This window comes from Centroberyx affinis, unplaced genomic scaffold (assembly GCF_046629955.1).
Source record: "Centroberyx affinis isolate AG114_WGS23_722 - 3 ecotype Tasmania unplaced genomic scaffold, CSIRO-AGI_Caff_v1 ptg001396l_1, whole genome shotgun sequence".
Taxonomy (NCBI): Eukaryota; Metazoa; Chordata; class Actinopteri; order Beryciformes; family Berycidae; genus Centroberyx; species Centroberyx affinis.
This window is the reverse complement of record NW_027279878.1, coordinates 159,614-177,967: the sequence shown is the minus strand read 5'-3', so window position 1 is coordinate 177,967 and position 18,354 is coordinate 159,614. Positions and strand designations below refer to the sequence as shown.

Genomic DNA, 18,354 nt, shown 5'->3' with positions numbered 1-18,354 from the left:
ATATCAAGTAATATCATGTGTCTGTAATGCAGCCTAATTTCCTACTGACACTAAACTTTTTCATTGCATTAAGAAGCACATACTGTACAGTATGCAATATAAACTTTATGTAGACATGAGATTGAGATGAGAACATGAGATTCATTATAAATTATTAAAATTCTAATTGGAATTATTATAGCCGATGCTATAAAAATCCAACTGATTTACAGAGAAATAGAATAATTTCTTTAGCATGCATTTGTGGATTTAATGAAGTAAATCCCATTCTATGGGGATAACTGCCAAGTTGATCAGTCATTGGGCAGGACTCTGCTAAAAGTCTATTTTGTACAGTAGCTGGAGGTGGACAGTTTGAGCAGTAAGGGGCAAGTCCATTTATCACACCCAGCTGAGGGCATTGCAGAATCAGTTATATATGGCTAAGGAACTCCTGTCTAAACCAGTTTTCATGGATTTGTTTTGAAAAAATATCGGATTACTTTTTTTTTTTTTAATCTTCTGTTTTATACTATTTTTTTTCCTAATTTCCTCGATCTACACTTGGAAAACACTGCTAAAGAAGGTGCGGAACAAATAGCCTAAGGTTATCACCATTTTATGTTATTGTTAGTATGGAAGTCCTTCCTCTTCCAGTTACGAGTTACATTGAATGCAACACAATCAAGCACTTCCTGTAAAGTGGGCGGAGTGAGGCTCGCGGTAACTAGGCGGGACCATTTTGGTCCAATAGAGTCCAGCAGCAAGGGACACGTTGAATCATCTCAAACAGACATGTCAGCCTCCACTGCTCAGCACAGCGGATAGCCTAGCTTTTGGTTTTTATTTTGTTACGGTCTATGTTTTTCAGTGTTGGTTTCCACCATGGTAAGTTGGTTGCTAAACTGAATGCAGCTATGAAACGTTCATGTTGCTTTCTGTTCAACTACATGCTAAACCTATGTAGCTTACTGCCAGCTGGTTGAATGCGGTTAATCTGTGTATTTTCTGGTAGAACTTGCTGTCAACCACTCGTATAACGTTGGTTTACAAATTAAAGCAAACGAGTGCATTTATATGACAAGAACGTGTGTTGTATTCTGTAGTTTGGGACGCTGTAGAGACTTGTAAGACTTGTTAATGGTGTCTTTAACTTGCTCGCTTGCATAAAACTCACAAAATGGATGTAACGTTATTTAGATCTATCAGTTGATGCTGACTCGCCTTGTATTATCTCAGGTTGTTTCTGACTCGGATCCGTCCGAGTCTGGGACCATCTTCCGTGTAAAAGGGCCACTGGAGTTCAAGTGTCAACTGGACAGCACAGATGGTACGTTCAGGGACATTTTCCATAGAGCTTAACGCCAATGTTCCTAAAGTGTGGTCCGAGGCCATGAGTTGGTTCCACAGGGTCCCCAGCAAGATGAGTAATGGTTTTATTGCACTGCTATTCATTTGAAGCTGAGACAGTGAGAGAACGATATAGGAATGTCGATTTTGGTCACAGGTTTCACTCTCCTTGCTGCTATCTCCCCACTTACTGTTTGGATGCTGTACCAAACCAACAACACTGTTTTCAGATGGGATCCCCAGGCAAAATGTTATCAAATCAGGGCCTTATCCTAGTGTATTTGTGGGTCCTGTAAGGTAAAAATGTTTGGGGGCCGCTGCCCGAGCACTTCATCATTTTTGTTTTTGTCAGTTTTCTATCACACAGGCAACATACATAAAATAAGATAATCCTGTATTAATCCCACAACGGGGAAATTTACAGTGTTACAGCAGCAAAGAGGATAGTGCAAAAGCAAGTAAAAAAGGCATCAGTAAAAAGCAAGATATAATAAATAAATATGTAAACAGTTACAGTAAACGGTTGAATTCACATTATTGCACATAGGAAATATTGATATTGCACAGTTATACATTATACATCCATATACATCATACATACATGTACATACTACATACAGTATATGTATATATACAGATCATATACATCCTATACTAGGTCATATACAGTACATATTTAACAACAATTAGGTGTTTATAATCTCAAAAAACAGTTTTTGACTCATCACATCCTGATACAAAAGTTTGTTGATGCCCTATGTATGAATTTTCTCTAAATGTAGTATCACTGGCAAAGTGATTGTGACATTAACCTTTCTAGGCTTTATACTCTACATTGTATTTTTCATATTTTTTTAGTAAGTATTCAGTGGTGACAGCCACATACAGCAAGTATACAGCACGTATACAAATAGGCTAAAAGAAACACAAAATGGCTGTTAGCTACCTAAACAGTCTAAAAAGATCATATGAGTTGGGTATTACAGTGTATCTGACTTCAGTGTTTAAGGCCACATACTGGTGGTCAAGTGGTCTTCATCTTCATCTTACAGCAATTACATTCTTTGTATACTGGTAGATTTATAGACTGAGTGAATCTGTGGAACCACTTGAAACCAGTCTTTATGAAATTTCGAAACTAAAAATGAGTGGTAAAAACATTTCCAGGAGCCTTGGTGCAGAGCAGGGACTCTGAGGGATTATGCCTATATGTCCCCCTATATTATGCCTATACTGTATGTCCCCATTATTGATGGTAAAGAGGTAATATTGTCTGTGTTTCTTCTTTCAGCGTCGCTCATGCACAAGGTAATCTCAAGAACATTTGAGACCCTCCGCTCTCAAGTGAAATCAGACTCATTTGTTCTCACAGTCTGTGAAAGTCCTGTTATTATTTGGCCGAACAGAGGCGCTTATGCAACACCTGAAGAAATAACTCCAGATACACTGTGTGAAGACATACAACAGTGGATAAAGTAAGTTCTCCTTTTAAGTCTGTTACGAATTGTATATGTATGTATGTGTGTATGTTTTTTGTATAGCTGAATTATAATTCAAAACTTTGTTTCTTTCAGGACAGATGAACAAGAGAGCACTAGCAAAAAATCAGCAAAAAAGAAGAGCAAAAAGATTTCAGCAGCAGTGAGTACTGTGCAGTGTTTCTTGTGTGGAGGTGGATGTGGGAGTGTGGGGGCGGAGATTATTATTATGCAATATCATCCTATCACTGTGTGTGGTTTACTAATGACCCTGAAACACTGTAGTATACTTACTTTTTCACCCTTTCACTCGACCAGTAGGAATCTGCTACATTATGTTAGCAGTGTTTTGCATTGCAGGTTTAACTTGAGGATATTCACCTATGCTTTATTGTCTGCGTGGTTTGTGTGTGTGTGTATGCATGCTGTGATGTGTGTGTGTGTGGGTGTGTGTGTACATGCACATTTAGAATGTCATAAACCTTCGCCTGATGATGGAGGTGACAAGGCCAGGCCCCCTCTCGGCCCCCACCCTCAACAGAACAGTCCAGAAACTCCAACTCCTGTGTACAACTCTGCCCATGGATTGTGTCGTCCGAACCACCTGCAGCGACACGATCAGAGTGTATGTCTCGCCACGAGGGATTTGATTTTCTATCACAGACTCACTATTTGAATATTGATAAACTCGTAATGAAAAACTCCATTCTACTGCACCAGCCAATTCACCGTTGTTTACATACCACTCATTCTGCCACATGTGCAACGTTTTGAAAATACTGTACTGTTTTGTGAAGCTTTACACTCACTGTGCAGGATGTTTGTCATGGTGTTGCAGTGCCTGTGAACGCCTGTTGGAGGAGCTAACCCACCAGCTGTATGAGATGGAGAAAGTGACCCTGCAGCACATGAAGGGGACGGCTCTGCTGGTTCCCGAACCACTCCACTTCCTCCTTCCAGAGCCGAAAGGACTGGTGACGGTGGTTTACCCAGCAGGAGTGCCTGACAGCCAACTGGAGACGCACCGTAAGGTAAAAAAAACACAGACTTAGCTTCTTTAAAATCAAAAATGAATGGGTAGGTGACAGGTAGCTTCTCAAACATTAAGATGCTTACTTTGTTAGCATCTTTGTCACTCAAAAAATGTAGAATACAAATGAATGCTGAGCCACAGAACTGTAAATACAAACGTTGATTCAACAAGCAATGGATCAAACATGTTGTGCTTTTGTGGTACACTAACTTAGCTATAAAAGCACAGCATTATCTTCAACATATCCGCCTTCTGGTAAAGAATTTTGCTTTACACTTGATGTATGTTATAGATCTTTTTTAAATTATCCACAAAAAAAAATCTGTCTATGTAGGAATTGCATCAGCGGTTTGAGCTCCCAGAGGACAGGCCCTACTTTAGAAGAGCCAATGCTTATCACTTTCCCAATGAGGCCTACAAAGATGGCTACCTCCGAAACCCTCATCTGGTCCTCACACATCCCACACTGGAAAATGGCAAGGTTAGCCTATTAAAATCTTAGCATACATTACCAAATCAAAATCTGACCAGTTCCATGTTACCACTTCTTTCCAAGGTGACATGCTCTGCAAGGAAAAATAATTTTGAGTTGTGTGTTTTTTTTAGCTGTACTTGGTCCAGGGGATCTACAGCTACCACCACTACATGCAGGACCGTATGGATGACAACGGCTGGGGCTGCGCTTATCGCTCCCTCCAGACCATCTGCTCCTGGTTCCAGCAGCAAGGCTACGTAGAGCGGCCTGTTCCCACTCACAAGGAGATCCAACAGGTAGTGGGCCGCGTAAATATGACACACTGCCTGTCTGTCACAACAGAATAGACATGTGACTGTATTTGGATCACTCCTTCCCAGGCTTTAGTGGACATTGGAGACAAGCAGGCATCATTCGTTGGATCACGCCAGTGGATTGGATCCATTGAGGTTCAGGCTGTTCTGGACCAGCTGCTCGGAGTCACTTCCAAGATCATGTTTGTGAGGTGAATTGTGTGCTCATGTACCTGAAGATAACACCTTGTGTGTATGATATGTGATGATGGTGATTATGCAGATTTATCTGATAATAAAATGTGTATTTTCTTTAGTCAGGGATCTGAGTTGGCATCCAAAGGCAGAGAACTGGCCAACCACTTCCTCACTGAAGGGACTCCTGTCATGATTGGTGAGCTGAATTTCAACCTATTTCACTGGGATTAAACAAGCATTTTGAGGCTTTAATTCATTTGGGAATTTATAATTTTAAATCATCTTTAAAACTTTTTGATATATTGGACCTTCAGACCATTTGTACATGTTTTTTTGTAAGATTCTGCATATCATTATTAAAACAATCATCACACCTACAGTATTCAACAACATGTATTAGTAGCAGATGATATTTTTCATAAATAATGCCGATTTTGTTTTACAGAGTGGTTAAAGATTTTGAGAAACCTGCATTAATGATGACTAACAAAGACACACAGAAAAAACTCCTAATTCCTCATCAGTAAGATAGGCATCTTAAAATCCTGATGCCTGCTTTTAATATGATTTATGTAACAGACCTTTTCACTTTGCTTTGTTCTGTTCTTCAGGAGGGGGAGTTTTGGCTCACACTATCCTGGGTGTGGCATGGAGTGAGACCACCGGGCAGATCCGCTATCTCATCCTAGATCCACATTACACAGGAGCAGAGGACCTGCAGGTTATCACAGACAAGGTAACGTTTATAAGCATCCGCATTGGCTACATTTCTCTTCGTATAGTATATTTTCATATATGAGTCTGACCTTTGTCTATGTTATCTTCCCCAGGGCTGGTGTGGCTGGAAAGGACCAGATTTCTGGGATCAAACAGCGTATTATAATCTCTGTCTGCCTCAGAGGCCAAAGAGCATCTGAGTTCCTAATGGCCTTTCGTATGAATATGATATGACTTTGGTAAAGCATATGCAAAACCTTGGAGCCATTCTGTTCCTTGAAGTGATGCTATAACCTTCTTTTACAATAATTGTCATGTGTTGAATTTTGAAAATTTGGATATATCTGTAATGATATAAAATTCTTGTGATCTAAACTCAGAAAGGTTTTTGATTCAATTCCAAATAAGTTATTATATCGGGGTTTCCAACAGTTTACAAATAATTAAATTGTACAGTATTGGAATAGGTTTGTCTTGTCATTTATCCAAATGCATAAATAAATACATTAATGCTAATAAGACCCAACATAACAAAACACTAGGCATTCAAACAAATGCTACAGTTCAGGAGTTGACAAATGTTTTCATGTCACAGACCCCCAAATAAAGACGCATTAGGCCACAGACCCACATTTGGCAATCTTTTTGTCCCAGGAACCCCATATGGAAAGATTTGTTTTATGTTTAGTATTGAATTGTATATTGATATCATGTGAGGAGATGATTTGAAGTGAAACCTATGATTAGAATAGTCTTTCTTATGCTTTCTCGAATTGGGATAATTTCTAGTGAATTAAATTACAGTGAAATTAAATTAATCCTTATTTTGCTGGGGACCCCCTGGAACCCTCTCAAGGGCCCCCGGGCATCCCCAGACCCCAATTTGAGAACTATTATTGCAGAAGAAGCTACACTTCTAAAGGCATCCTGCTGATTCAGCCCATTATTGGACAACAACTGACTCCCTGCAATTGAGTTTTAACAACCAGTTGGATTGCTTTGCTGCCGTCCTCACCAGTCGGCATACCTATTATAAAGAAATGTGAATTTTTCTGAAAATTCTTTAAAGCTTATTATTGACAGCTCATTTTGTAGATGGCCCTTTGTGCTTTTGTGTCTGTGGGTTGATGGGTCTATAGAAGTGTGGTTCTTCCATAGAAATGCCCCCATCCAATCCCCAACTCTACCTCCCTTGCATTGACATGCAAATCCTATGACAGTGACCAGACACAGGTTTATGCGATGTATTCCCCAAACTTCTTTTGTTCTGGGCCATTGGCGTTTCATTAGTGTGTGTCAGTTCTAGGTCTAACTATGTTATTTAAAAAAACCCGTGACAAATTGTAATTTCAGGGGACGCGCCTGAAGATAATCCTTTTCTTGTTGATGGAGATGCTCAGGCAGAGCAGTTAGTTTGGCATAATAGATCCACAAGAGAAACCCAACTGATGTCCGCTCTCATATTTCTTCACTGACTGGCATATTTTTTTTCTTTGACCTTCTATGGCAATTACATTTCTTTATTCTATTTCCCTTTTCACAAAGGTTTAGTGAACCCAAATCTTGACTGCAAGGGCAAATCACACTGCAGTGTAAATTCTCCTATTGGCTGCTCCATAGAGTTAACCCAAAACGAAAGCTAATATGTTATATATATTGTGCAGACCAGCAACTCTGTTGCCAATTCTCATTCAGTGGTCAAATTGTGTTCATGGTTACATGCCTACCCATGAATTAGTCATTAGTCATGTCTCTCAATTTTCCTTCACATAAAATATATGTGGTACTTCTTGCATCTCTTTGCCAAAAGAGGTGCAGAGGAGAAGTTGGATTTTTTTTGAGTGGGTTGTATAAAGATTTTGAGGTCCCTGACCCTGGTAAATACCAATGGCCCTCCTGTGGAAACGCTGCTTCTAATTACTAGCAGCTATGATATGTAGACTGTTGATCTGAGAACTGGGAAAGCAGTAAAACCAAGTGATCCAGTAGGCTAGATATTGATTAAAATTACCAATATACTGTAGATCCTGTAAGGTTAATTTCATCTAATTAATCATCAAAAAATGGCCGCATTTTTAAAGTTAGGCCTATCAGTTTTAAAAAGATAGGCTCCACCTGAAATTGTAAAGCGTATAGGTTTTCGAACATGGACAGTGATGTTTTTTCATTTTTTTCTGCAACTTTCTCAATTTATATTAAAAAAAATCAATGCATTTGAGCAACGCGGTGACGTTACAAGCATGGAACGCTATCGTTGTCAGGAAGTGACGTTGCCTAGTTACGCGGCCCCTTGTCAAGCTCCCATATAGCATCTAACCAGCTAACGATGATGGTTTAAAATGCCGATATAAGTTTTGTTCATTTTTCTTAGATACCCAGGGAAATACACCGCCCTAAGAGAGGTAAACGCAGAGTAAATGCAAATGTAACATGACACACTGTTTATCGTGCGGCCCAGCCACAGGTGAGAATCTAAGAGTTAATCGTTAAGTAAGCTAATCTAGCAAGCCACTGTATGCATCTTAACGTTAGTGTTAGCACACGCTTTGCCTTGACTGTGTGTAAATGTGTAAAACTAGCTTGCCATGGGAAATTCCTTGAGGTTGATGATGAATTCCTTCATTACCACTACCGTGGCTCATATGTCTAAATCCCTCGCTAAATGCTCTTCGGGTAATGAGACAATAAACTACAGTGTGGCTCAAGTTACGGGTGTTGTTATTGTCGAAATTAACCTAATGTTTTAATGTTGCACTATCTTACAGATTCAGCTTTTCTCTGTTGAACTGTCGGGACTGACATGTTCAGCCATAGTGAACTAGAAGGTGAAGTGGATCACTCATTTTTTGATAGCGACTGCGATGATAGCGGCAAAGATGGAGGGGAGAGGTTGGAGAAGGGTGTGAAGGCTGGAAAGGAGAGCCTGCCAGTGCCTGAGAAGCTGCATGCTAAACAGAGTCAAAATAAAAATGTAGGCCGTTTGTCCCCAAGGACTGAGGGAGCAAAAATCCATCTGAAGCAAGTGGAGAAGAGCAATACCAGTGGAGCAGAAAAGAAAGAGGACAGCTATGGATCAGAGGTAGAAGGGATGAGCAGGGCATCCAGCATACCATCTATTGCCTGTACATCAAATAAAGTGGTCAGTAATGGTGCGAATGTCGAGGAGGTTTCTAGTTTGCACTCTAAAAGGCTCAATGAAACATTTATAGCTTTGTTGGCTGACAGCAGAGAGGTGGATGACGAAGATGGCTACCATCAGAGTCAAAATGAGAGTGAGGAAGAAGAGGCTCACACAGGCTTGAAAGGGAGGAATGTAAGCACTCCTAAGAAACTGATAAGAAAGCGCCACCCCCGAAGTCCATCTCCCTCTTCGACTGATGCAGACACGGACACAGACAGCTCCAGCGGCTGTAGCGATGAGAGTTACAGTGCGGATCCCCCCGCCTTGACCAGGCCAAAGACCTCCCTTCCCTCTTCGTCTCTCGGAGTGAGGAGGACCAGAGCGGGCTCAGCAGGGTCCCGAGATTGGCCCCCGAACCGTACGGAGGAGTCTGAAGACACAGTGACAGATGTGACCCCCCTCTCCACTCCTGATATCAGCCCGCTCCAGTCCTTGGACCTGACTGGACCTGGAGTGACGGAGGCTGAGGATGGAAGTCTGAACGAGCAGCAGCAGGAGAGTGTGCCCTCCGGTGGTCTTTGCAACACACCCCAGGTAGACCAGGACTCTGATCAGGATGTGGATGAGTGTGAGTAAAACTATGCCTTTCTTTTCTCATTAGATATTTTTGCTCTGCTCCATACTTTATCTGCTGGCTGAGATTTGGGTGAAAGTAATGGGATATAAAGTCTACTAAAGGATATTTCTGTGTTGTTGTTTTTTTTTCATGTGATCTAGTGATGGTTATTTATTCAAGTCCAAGTACTGGGCAGAACTGGATTAGGCCTATATGGAGTTTTCTGGTATTCGACACACAAACAGGAATATAACCAAAGAACCCAACACATACTTTCGACTCGGTTCTTAGGATACTCACAAGTCAAACCATCATTTAAATATCACATGAAAAACCCAGAAATTATCCTTTAAAAGCAAGTGTTTGTTAACATGTTCCATAAATTATCTTTCATCAATAAGGCTCTCTCGGTTCAGAGAGTCACGTTGGAGGTGAACTGGTCTTTGGCTGTCCTGGAGGGAGGAACAGGAAGAACTACTCATTCAGCAACGACGAGGTCCGACGCATCGATCGGGAGAACCAGCGGCTCCTTCGAGAGTTGTCACGCCCGTCTCCCAGGTCCAGGCCAGGGAGTGTGGCGGGGGGGAAAAGCCATATAGCAAATAACTCGCCTCTAGTCCGCCTCTATCACAGTGGGCTCAACAGGCAGCGGGAACAGCAACGCATCGAGAGGGAGAACCTGGTGAGTTTATCTCTTGCACAGATACTTGAATTGTTGAATTTGTGAATTATGAAAAGGATGTTGGATGACTGTAATGGAGAAAAACAGATAAATTAATTGTATTGGCACTTGGTATCGGATGACAGTGGGTCACAACATTGAAACAGTGGTGTTGCTGTATCTCTAGAGAGAAGTGCCAGATACTCAGCTGCGTAATTACATCCTTCTAAACCCACAATGAAATACATAGGTCCAACTATTTAAATATTCTTGATGAACTTTTGTCCCATCAGCAAATATGCCAAATACATTTTCATTTTGTCATTGTTATTTCACTTTCATGGCATCCTGTCTTCATCTGTAACAAAGTGTTCCTGACATATTTTATAAAATTCACATCAGGCAATGCAGCCACGTCCTCAACTAACACTATAACACTACTTCTCTATAATCTAATAGCACTCAGGTCTGTGAAAGATGCATTGAGTTGTCCTCATAAACCGGATAGCAAAATAAAATTCCAGACAAGGTTACTGCATCACTGATGTCCTCTAAAACATTTCCCCATCATGCACCACACACAGATGCATTGTTAATGGGATGCTGTATTAATTGGTTGTTTTAGAGGCAGAAAAATCAGTCTGAGAGCAATCTGAAATACAGTTATCTGTCTGGCTGCACTTACAGTTATTGTTACAGTCATACCATCTGCTTCAAATTTTCATCTTTTTTGTAGTTTATCACTCTAGGTGTGAAGGCTTTATATTTCTAGCCTGTGAGCATGTGTGTGCGTGACTGCGTGGTTGTGTGAAGACATATTATTTATTATTTTAATAGATGTTTGCCTCCTGAAGTGTGTGTATGTATTGGGGTACTCGGTATGTAGTTTGGTCGGGGCAGTGTCAGTCTGAGAGAGTCACCAGTGAAAGCAGACACGGACGGACTGGGACAGATGGTAGCAGGTGGCAGGCTAGCTGCAGCGCCACAGACTGACATTATAAGAGAGTTCAGCACCTTCAGCCTCCAGCCCCGCACCCCATACATTAACTCCGCTTGACCACCCGGTGGGAGACGCATAGGGTCACACAAGCAGCAGTTTAAAATGGATTGGCAAATGATAACTGAATTAGCCATTTGCAACCGGGGTGTTTGTAATCTCATTTTGTAAGCCATCTTGACAGAAAAATTCCCTCCTTTTCTTCGACATAAGGAGCACACTGTTACTTCCATTGCTCATTATTGCTGATTAGAGACCTTGCAAATAATTTGTAGTGCTGCTGTTATTGGGGAATGTGTTCCTATCCTTTTCAGAACAGACTGTTCTCCCTCTTGAGTCTCTCTCTACATCGTCAGAGAGCGAAAGCACCCTCTCTTCTCTATTCTTAGAGTGAAGTAATTGAATATGCCGTGTGATGAGTATATCCACCCTGCACATTACACGTGTAAGATACCTCGTTTGTGCTGCATTAAAGTACAACTGGTTCTTTGAATTTCAAGATAGGTAAACTACATAATGTCCTATATCATCTTTCAAGAAGGTGATACAAATATGGATGCATAGATAAGAGATTTCAAAGTCGTCTGTTTCCAGTTAGAAGCCAATAGTGCCTTTTTATGGCCTTTGAAGGACCTATGAAATTTAGGAGGAAGGTCTTTTGACCCTCAGCTTCTTTCTAGCATTGCTTTCTGAGGTGCTTACTGAGAGATTTCCACACAGCGTGCATGTGGGAGTGTGACTTGCATGTGTGACATTCAGAGCCACTTGCCTACACTGTTTGTTTTGCCTGTGAATTGGCCATGTTATTTGACTATTTTTGCTCTGAAGTGCCATTTGTTTTCCTAGTGGTACAGTCCAGCTTTGACAGGTTTTGCCAGGTTCTCATTATTTTTGGATTGATTTAAATGGGATTTGTAGAATGTGGACCATTTTGTGCTTCTTTTGTGAGTCTTTTTTGAGTCAAAGTAATTAATACTTATGTGGTGTTCACGTTATAAATAATGTTAACACTTTTTAAATTAGATATAGCTTTTGCCATAGAAATATTTTAAATTTGCATACTGCTTTCATAAATGGTGCACCTTAGTAGCTCATCTGTAGGTCATCAGAGGGAATAAATGTGATGTACTAATAATAGCTTTATCTAAATGCTAGACAAAAACTTTCTCATTCACCACGTAATACTCAGCTTACCAGCACACCTAGCAGCACTACGTTTTGTGGCTGAATCCCCACATAACACAAATCCACGTGCCTAGACTTTCTTTAAAGGATAAGGCTGGTGTTTTTTAATGCATTGCTTACCGTCAACAAATCCTATGAAAATAACAAAATCAACAATGCGTTTGCTCTACTCCCGTTACTTTCTGACTTCCCACGTACCGTTTTTAGCCGTCAGCCCGGAAGTGATTGGCTCCAATTTAGTTTCATTTTAAAAAATCTTTAACTGTTACCACAAAAAGTCAGACTGTTGTAGTTATTACCAAATCAAATTCAAATGGGAACAAATTCTTCATTACGCCGGGGACTATTTTCAGTGCTACGGAACTACTTTCCTGAGATCGCAAAGTGTTTACAGCTGGCTTATTAAGTTGTTTGAGGAAAAAGTCGGCTGGCCCGGTGCATCATGATGATGAGATATGCTGCCCAGAGCAACGGCATGGCTCTTTGATGTGTTTTTAATACAATGGAGTTCTATGGCTCCTGGGACATGGCTTTATTGGGCACCGGCTACATGGACGAGACTTTTGGCAAAACAAAATCATTGCTGATTTTGTTATTTTCATAGGATTTGTTGACGGTAAGCAATGCATTAAAAAACACCAGCCTTATGCTTTAAGAGCGGACACAAATGAAACCTTTTCATTTTTAAAATTCACAGCATAAAAGTGATGGATAGCTTCCCCGTGCCTGATACCATGAAAGTTTACGAATAGTAATTCCAAATGTCTGTCGACAACAGTGTGATGCCACTTCTGATGGCTTTAACAGTGTAAGCAGGACCATAGTGTGCCATCACAGGAGAGTTTAGGACATTTGTATGCCTGGTTTGAATTACTACACACAAGGTGGAAACGCCCCATGCATTTTCTTACAGGCTTTCCTGAAGAGGTTGGAGTCGGTCAAGCCCACGCCTGGCATGAGGCGCTCAGACCAGCTGGCAGACTACCAGCGCCAAGCGAGATACGTGGGAGCTTCCTCATACCCCATCCTCAGGTCCACCTCTAAAGCAGAGAGGCCCTCCAGCAAGACACCGTCAGGTAGGAGACCTGTGCTACCAAAAACATGTGTAATATGTCATAAATCAAAGCAAGACTGGCTAATCACAAATTAATTAGTCAGTCTATCAGTCCAGCAACTTCAAACTGTCAAAATCCCTATTCACTTTCTAGAGACCTAGAGGGCTAGACATATCTGTCATATTTACTGAGCTTGGCAGTGATTTTTATCCTGTGCAAATGTGCCATTTAAAGTAATTTGTAAGGTAATTTGAAAATCCACTGCAAATTACCCATTGTATTTTGGCAAAGACTGAGATCCCCTGATGATGATAATTCTGTGATGTGAATGCACATCCTGGTAATTGCAGACACAAAATTGGCCTCTCAATCAATTTTGACTTAAATGATTGTTTATATGCTTTGTATTTCAGGTAAATTGCACAGTATATGCACATGTACCCAGTTTATTGTCATTGCTAAATTGTCAGAGCAGTTTAATTTGCTATTGGAAATGGTTTTACACCACGTATCATTTAATTTTTGCATCAGTGTATCTTGTGGTGTTATGAGTTCTTCTAAGTTGCCACTTGACATTTGAGCCACTAGTCATGAAAACATGGAATTTGTGCACCGTAGCAAATCTGGACGCATGTCAGTTGCGATCTCTTGTTGAAAACTTTCCTGTGATGATGTACTTTTGGAAAATACAGACTGACTCATGTAGATGTGTGTTGTTGCCTGCAGGTGTGGGCCCCAGGCTGGCCGCCGCTGCCCACCACAGCAGCAGAGCAGCTTCTGCTGCTGGTGACTCCGCTGCCACACCTGCACCCAGGTCTAACAAAGTCAGCGTGCCCCGACCGGCTTGGTGCTGAGAGCCTCGCTGCAACCCTTCATTCCAAAAGGTTACGTTTGGAAGGTACAAAGCTTGAAGGATCTTTTTTTTTTTTACACATAATGGGATCAGCATAATTTCTGATTTTTTTTTATTTAGCACTACTCAAATAATTTAATTGACTTAAACTATCCAGTGAATGTGTTGTCACGCTTATCCAAAGAAGTGAACATTAATTTTGGCTCTGTGATGCTGAAGGATAGTAAATGTTTTGCTGTGGACCCATAACTATTGTAAATGTGCTGTAATAGTTTTACTTTGGGCTTCTGAAAACCGCTGTAGCTCATTGCAAATTACTTGCTATATTTTTGTAGATGATATAGCCTATACTTTAACCGCTTTGTTTAAATGTTAAAAACAGCAGAAAAGCCATTATGTTGCCTATCTCAGTGAATGGAGTTCTCTTGTAAAATATGAATAAGCTGCAAATTGTGCATATGCTCCAATTTCTGTATGTTTTGTAAAAGAAAAAGAACATTTCTACAAGATTCTTGAGAGTTTTGTTTTTGTTTTGTTGAAAGATAATCATTTGAAAAATTATATATATTTTTATTGTGATACTGTCTTCTGTTGTTCCTTATCAAATAAAGCTGCTTGTTCTACGAGTGGGCAGTGCACCGTTTTCACAGCTTTAACTAGGGGCACAGTGAGCTGGCAAATCATTGCTTTTACACACTTATTCCTAAAAATCTACTGTAAACAATAGGAATTAATTTAAAAATGGCAAGTAAGGTGATGTCCACACTCATCACCTGTCAAACCACCTTTACATCCATTCACACCAATCAAACACATGCCACATACAGAAAATGAGAATTAGTCACTGTGTTACTGTAATACTGATCATTTGGAATATTTGATGCATGCTGAAATATTTATTTATTTTTCGCACCAAAAAGGCCTCAGCCATGTTACAAGCCTAATGATATATTTTCTGGTGCTTTTTGTTAATAGTGCAGCTGTCAAAGCAAAGTCAGTCAAATCACATATATTAACTGACTGTAAATCAAACAGACTACTACAGGTCAAAGTCAGGGATTTGAACAGTAGACCTGTAGAGATCTACCACAACTAGATTAAAAAAACCTCAATATTACATCTTTGAGATACTATTCTAATTTTGACTGCAGTCTAAAACTAAAAATATGTGGTCATGTTGCCATGACAAAAGAAATTCAGCAACACAAAACAGTAGAACTAGTTCATCTTTATTCTTATTAAAAGAATGTATGAGGTGGTACACATGGATGAGAATGGACACAACATAACAACACATGGGCCTCAGCAACTGTTCTACAAATTGTAACATGATGGACTAATTGTATGAGGAGCAAATGCAAGGTGGTGACATCATCCTTTGCATCAGCATGTAATTCTTGGAACAATCCATTGTGCGTCCAGCTTGACTTTGTTATACTGAAAGACTAGCTGCGCCTTTTGGCACATCTTAGGTAAGATATATACAGATTTCCGAGGAGGCATGTTTACCCAGGCCAAATACGCCTCCCTCCCCTGGCTGCCTCGGAGGAGGACGTGCCTACCTTGTTATTCACCACAAGCTGTTATCACTCTATCACAAGAATCAAGACATATGCAACGAAGGGTTTCCTTGGGGACTGGGAGATTAGAATGTTTATGTGTACTTCTTGATCTCGTCGTAGAGCACCAACACAAAGGCACCGCCCATGCCTCTGATCACGTTGGACCAGGCACCCTTGAAGAAGGCTTTGGATCCCTCGTCCTTCATGATCTTCTTCCAGCAATCAATTGTGCCCTTGTACATGATGTCCGCTGTTGAATGGACACATTTGGTTAGTCATGCACAGTGCCCATTCCCGTGCGTAAATTGCGCATTTGCGCCAAACTTATTAAATGCATTCATTGAACCCCAATATTAGCAAATCATTATGATTACGATGTGACTTGAAAGGCACAGGTGACTCACCTCCTTTACGTCCAGACTGCATCATCATGCGACGTCTGACGGTGTCGAAGGGGTATGAGACAAGACCAGCTGCGGCGGTGACGGTCTGGGCGATCATCCAGGTGACAACGATGTGCGTGTTCTTGGGGTCTGGCAGCATACCTGTATGAATGAAGAGGTTGGGACAAAAGAATTGAAGTCACTCGCTCTTCACGTAGAAATACAAACATTGTTTGTACATACAATACAAACAATACATTGTTTAGGGTCAGTTCCAAGGGATTTGCACACCTTTGGCTGTGTCGAAGCATCCGAAGTAGGCCGCTCTGTAGATGATGATTCCCTGGACAGAGACGTTGAATCCCAGGTAGAGACCCTTGAGGCCATCGGTTTTGAAGATCTTACTGATGCAGTTTCCAAGACCGGTGAACTCTCTCTCAGCTGAGCCCTTGCCAATGTCGGCAGCAAGTCTCGTTCTGGCGAAGTCCAGAGGATACACAAAGCAGAGGGAGGTCGCACCGGCAGCGCCACCAGATGCCAGGTTTCCAGCGAAATAACGCCAGAACTGTGTTTTTTGATCCACTCCACCGAGGAAGATCTTCTTGTACTTGTCTTTGAAGGCGAAGTTGAGGGCTTGGGTGGGGAAGTAACGGATCACATTGGCCAGGTTGCCTCTCCAGAAGGAAATAAAGCCCTGTTCCTTTGGGATCCTAACCACACAGTCAATGATTCCCTTGTACTGTGTCTCTACGGTGATCTGTTTGCTGGCATGCTGGACCTGTGAGAGAAGAAAACCACAAAATGGTCATAAAAAGACACACACTGACTACTCTTAACCTGCAAATTGTGGTCAGTCTTAGAGCAAACATTTGCGTAAAAGCACTTCATCACGGCTCCTTTTCTCTGAGCAACACATAGCCTAATAATTAGGTTTTCGTTAAATATTTTACTACAGTTTTAATATTAGTATTTACATCATCTTACTGTGATGTACGGTGCTTAATGTTCTCTGGCCAGCCATCTGTAGTTGTAGGCCTAGTAGGCTACAGGCCCACTCCTTAATGTTACTTGAGAAACGGCTGTGCGTATTGGGTTGCATGCTTCAAGTTAAATTTAGCAATTTCCTTACACTGAATATTACTGCGGTCACGTTTTAAATTGGAATAGTAATGAACTTATTGGCTGTACAAATGTAGCCAATAAACTAGTGTTGTACCAATGGCCATTTTATTAAAACTGTCTATATGAAGCGCATGGGTAGCATACAGTATATTCATTTGAATCCAAAGAGTGACTTACATTTTTCAAAACTACATTTTGAATTGTCACAGAAAGAAAGGCCAAAATGGTCATCAGCTTTCCACTTTAAAACACTTTGTCATCCTTTCCACCAAAGCAGCAGCATCGGAAAGCGGCAGACCCGGTGCGTAAAACGTCTCCACACTGAGGAAGGAGTTCTGACATGCTCCAAGTCGTTATGTAACCTCACTAATTGAACCTAGTCGCTGCACAGCTTGATATATAGAGAGATTCATGAAGCGATTCGAAAATAGATTTCGATTGTACGTGTTTAGTGTTTGGTTCGTCATTTAGCCAATCTTTACGCACACTTTACGCACAAGCCAGCGAGTTATGCCATTATGCTATGGGCGACATGTGGCTCAATTATCTTACCTGCAGCAACAACTTTACTCTCTCAATAGGAGCAACAGCTGTTTTGGAGATGGCAGCAGCAATGCCACCCGCCAAAAAGTCCTTCATGAAACTAACCACCGCGTCCGACATGGTTGGTTTTTTTCTCGTTGTGCAGATGTGAGACCCTTAACTGCTCCAAACCTCACTATGGTCCTCAAGGAAACCCAACGCCCCTCCAAGTGGACGAAGCCCCCCCATCTCTCCTAATATATCAGAGCCATTTATCGCGAGAATTTAGGGTGATGGATTTGCAGTTTGTCAAACAGATAAACGAGGCCGAATAAATATCCGAGGTTAAAGTTCAAGACGCACGCCATGTTCATGAAATTAAGACTCGGCCAATGCCTCCAGGGACGTTTAAAGGGCACAATCAACTAAATTCCCAGTCTGTAAATTGCTAATGTAACTGAACTATTCTTTAAAAACAACAATTTTGTTTGGAATCTAACCAAATCCTCATCACGGTAAAGTCTTTACACTGAAGCCTTGTAGGCAACGCAGGCCTTCTCATCCATGCTCCAACCATACTGACCACTTGTAGGTCAATGGAGTTTCCTACAGCCCTAAAATGAATAAATGAATTAAAGAGGGATGGATAAATGGGATCCAGTCTGTCGGTTTACAGTCTGTTTACAGTCATCATAATAAAAGAATGTTAGACCATAATGGATTCCTTTCATCTCAGAATTTAGGATTGGTAAAG

General features: G+C 41.0%; 3 protein-coding genes across 3 annotated transcripts; 2 read left to right on the top strand and 1 right to left on the bottom strand.

Moving 5' to 3' along the window:
• The first annotated feature begins 746 nt into the window (after nucleotides 1–746).
• ufsp2 (ufm1-specific peptidase 2) lies at nucleotides 747–6,130 on the top strand. Its single transcript, XM_071526289.1, has 12 exons — nucleotides 747–867; nucleotides 1,219–1,309; nucleotides 2,621–2,804; nucleotides 2,904–2,970; nucleotides 3,278–3,432; nucleotides 3,646–3,838; nucleotides 4,175–4,321; nucleotides 4,447–4,611; nucleotides 4,696–4,820; nucleotides 4,926–5,002; nucleotides 5,418–5,542; nucleotides 5,637–6,130. Exons 1-12 carry the CDS (start codon nucleotides 865–867, stop codon nucleotides 5,721–5,723), a joined length of 1,419 nt encoding a protein of 472 aa, XP_071382390.1. The 5' UTR covers nucleotides 747–864; the 3' UTR covers nucleotides 5,724–6,130.
• Nucleotides 6,131–7,851: 1,721 nt separating this feature from the next.
• On the top strand, nucleotides 7,852–14,502 carry cfap97 (cilia and flagella associated protein 97). The gene is made up of 5 exons (XM_071526297.1): nucleotides 7,852–7,987; nucleotides 8,289–9,272; nucleotides 9,662–9,942; nucleotides 13,017–13,179; nucleotides 13,885–14,502. The coding sequence occupies exons 2-5, from the start codon at nucleotides 8,324–8,326 to the stop codon at nucleotides 14,010–14,012; spliced, it is 1,521 nt and encodes a 506-aa protein (XP_071382398.1). The 5' UTR covers nucleotides 7,852–7,987; nucleotides 8,289–8,323; the 3' UTR covers nucleotides 14,013–14,502.
• A 763-nt stretch (nucleotides 14,503–15,265) lies between these two features.
• slc25a4 (solute carrier family 25 member 4) lies at nucleotides 15,266–17,818 on the bottom strand. The gene is made up of 4 exons (XM_071526254.1): nucleotides 17,631–17,818; nucleotides 16,248–16,734; nucleotides 15,978–16,118; nucleotides 15,266–15,823 (listed from the first exon to the last, which is right to left on the bottom strand). The coding sequence occupies exons 1-4, from the start codon at nucleotides 17,739–17,741 to the stop codon at nucleotides 15,666–15,668; spliced, it is 897 nt and encodes a 298-aa protein (XP_071382355.1). The 5' UTR covers nucleotides 17,742–17,818; the 3' UTR covers nucleotides 15,266–15,665.
• Between the last annotated feature and the right edge of the window lie 536 nt (nucleotides 17,819–18,354).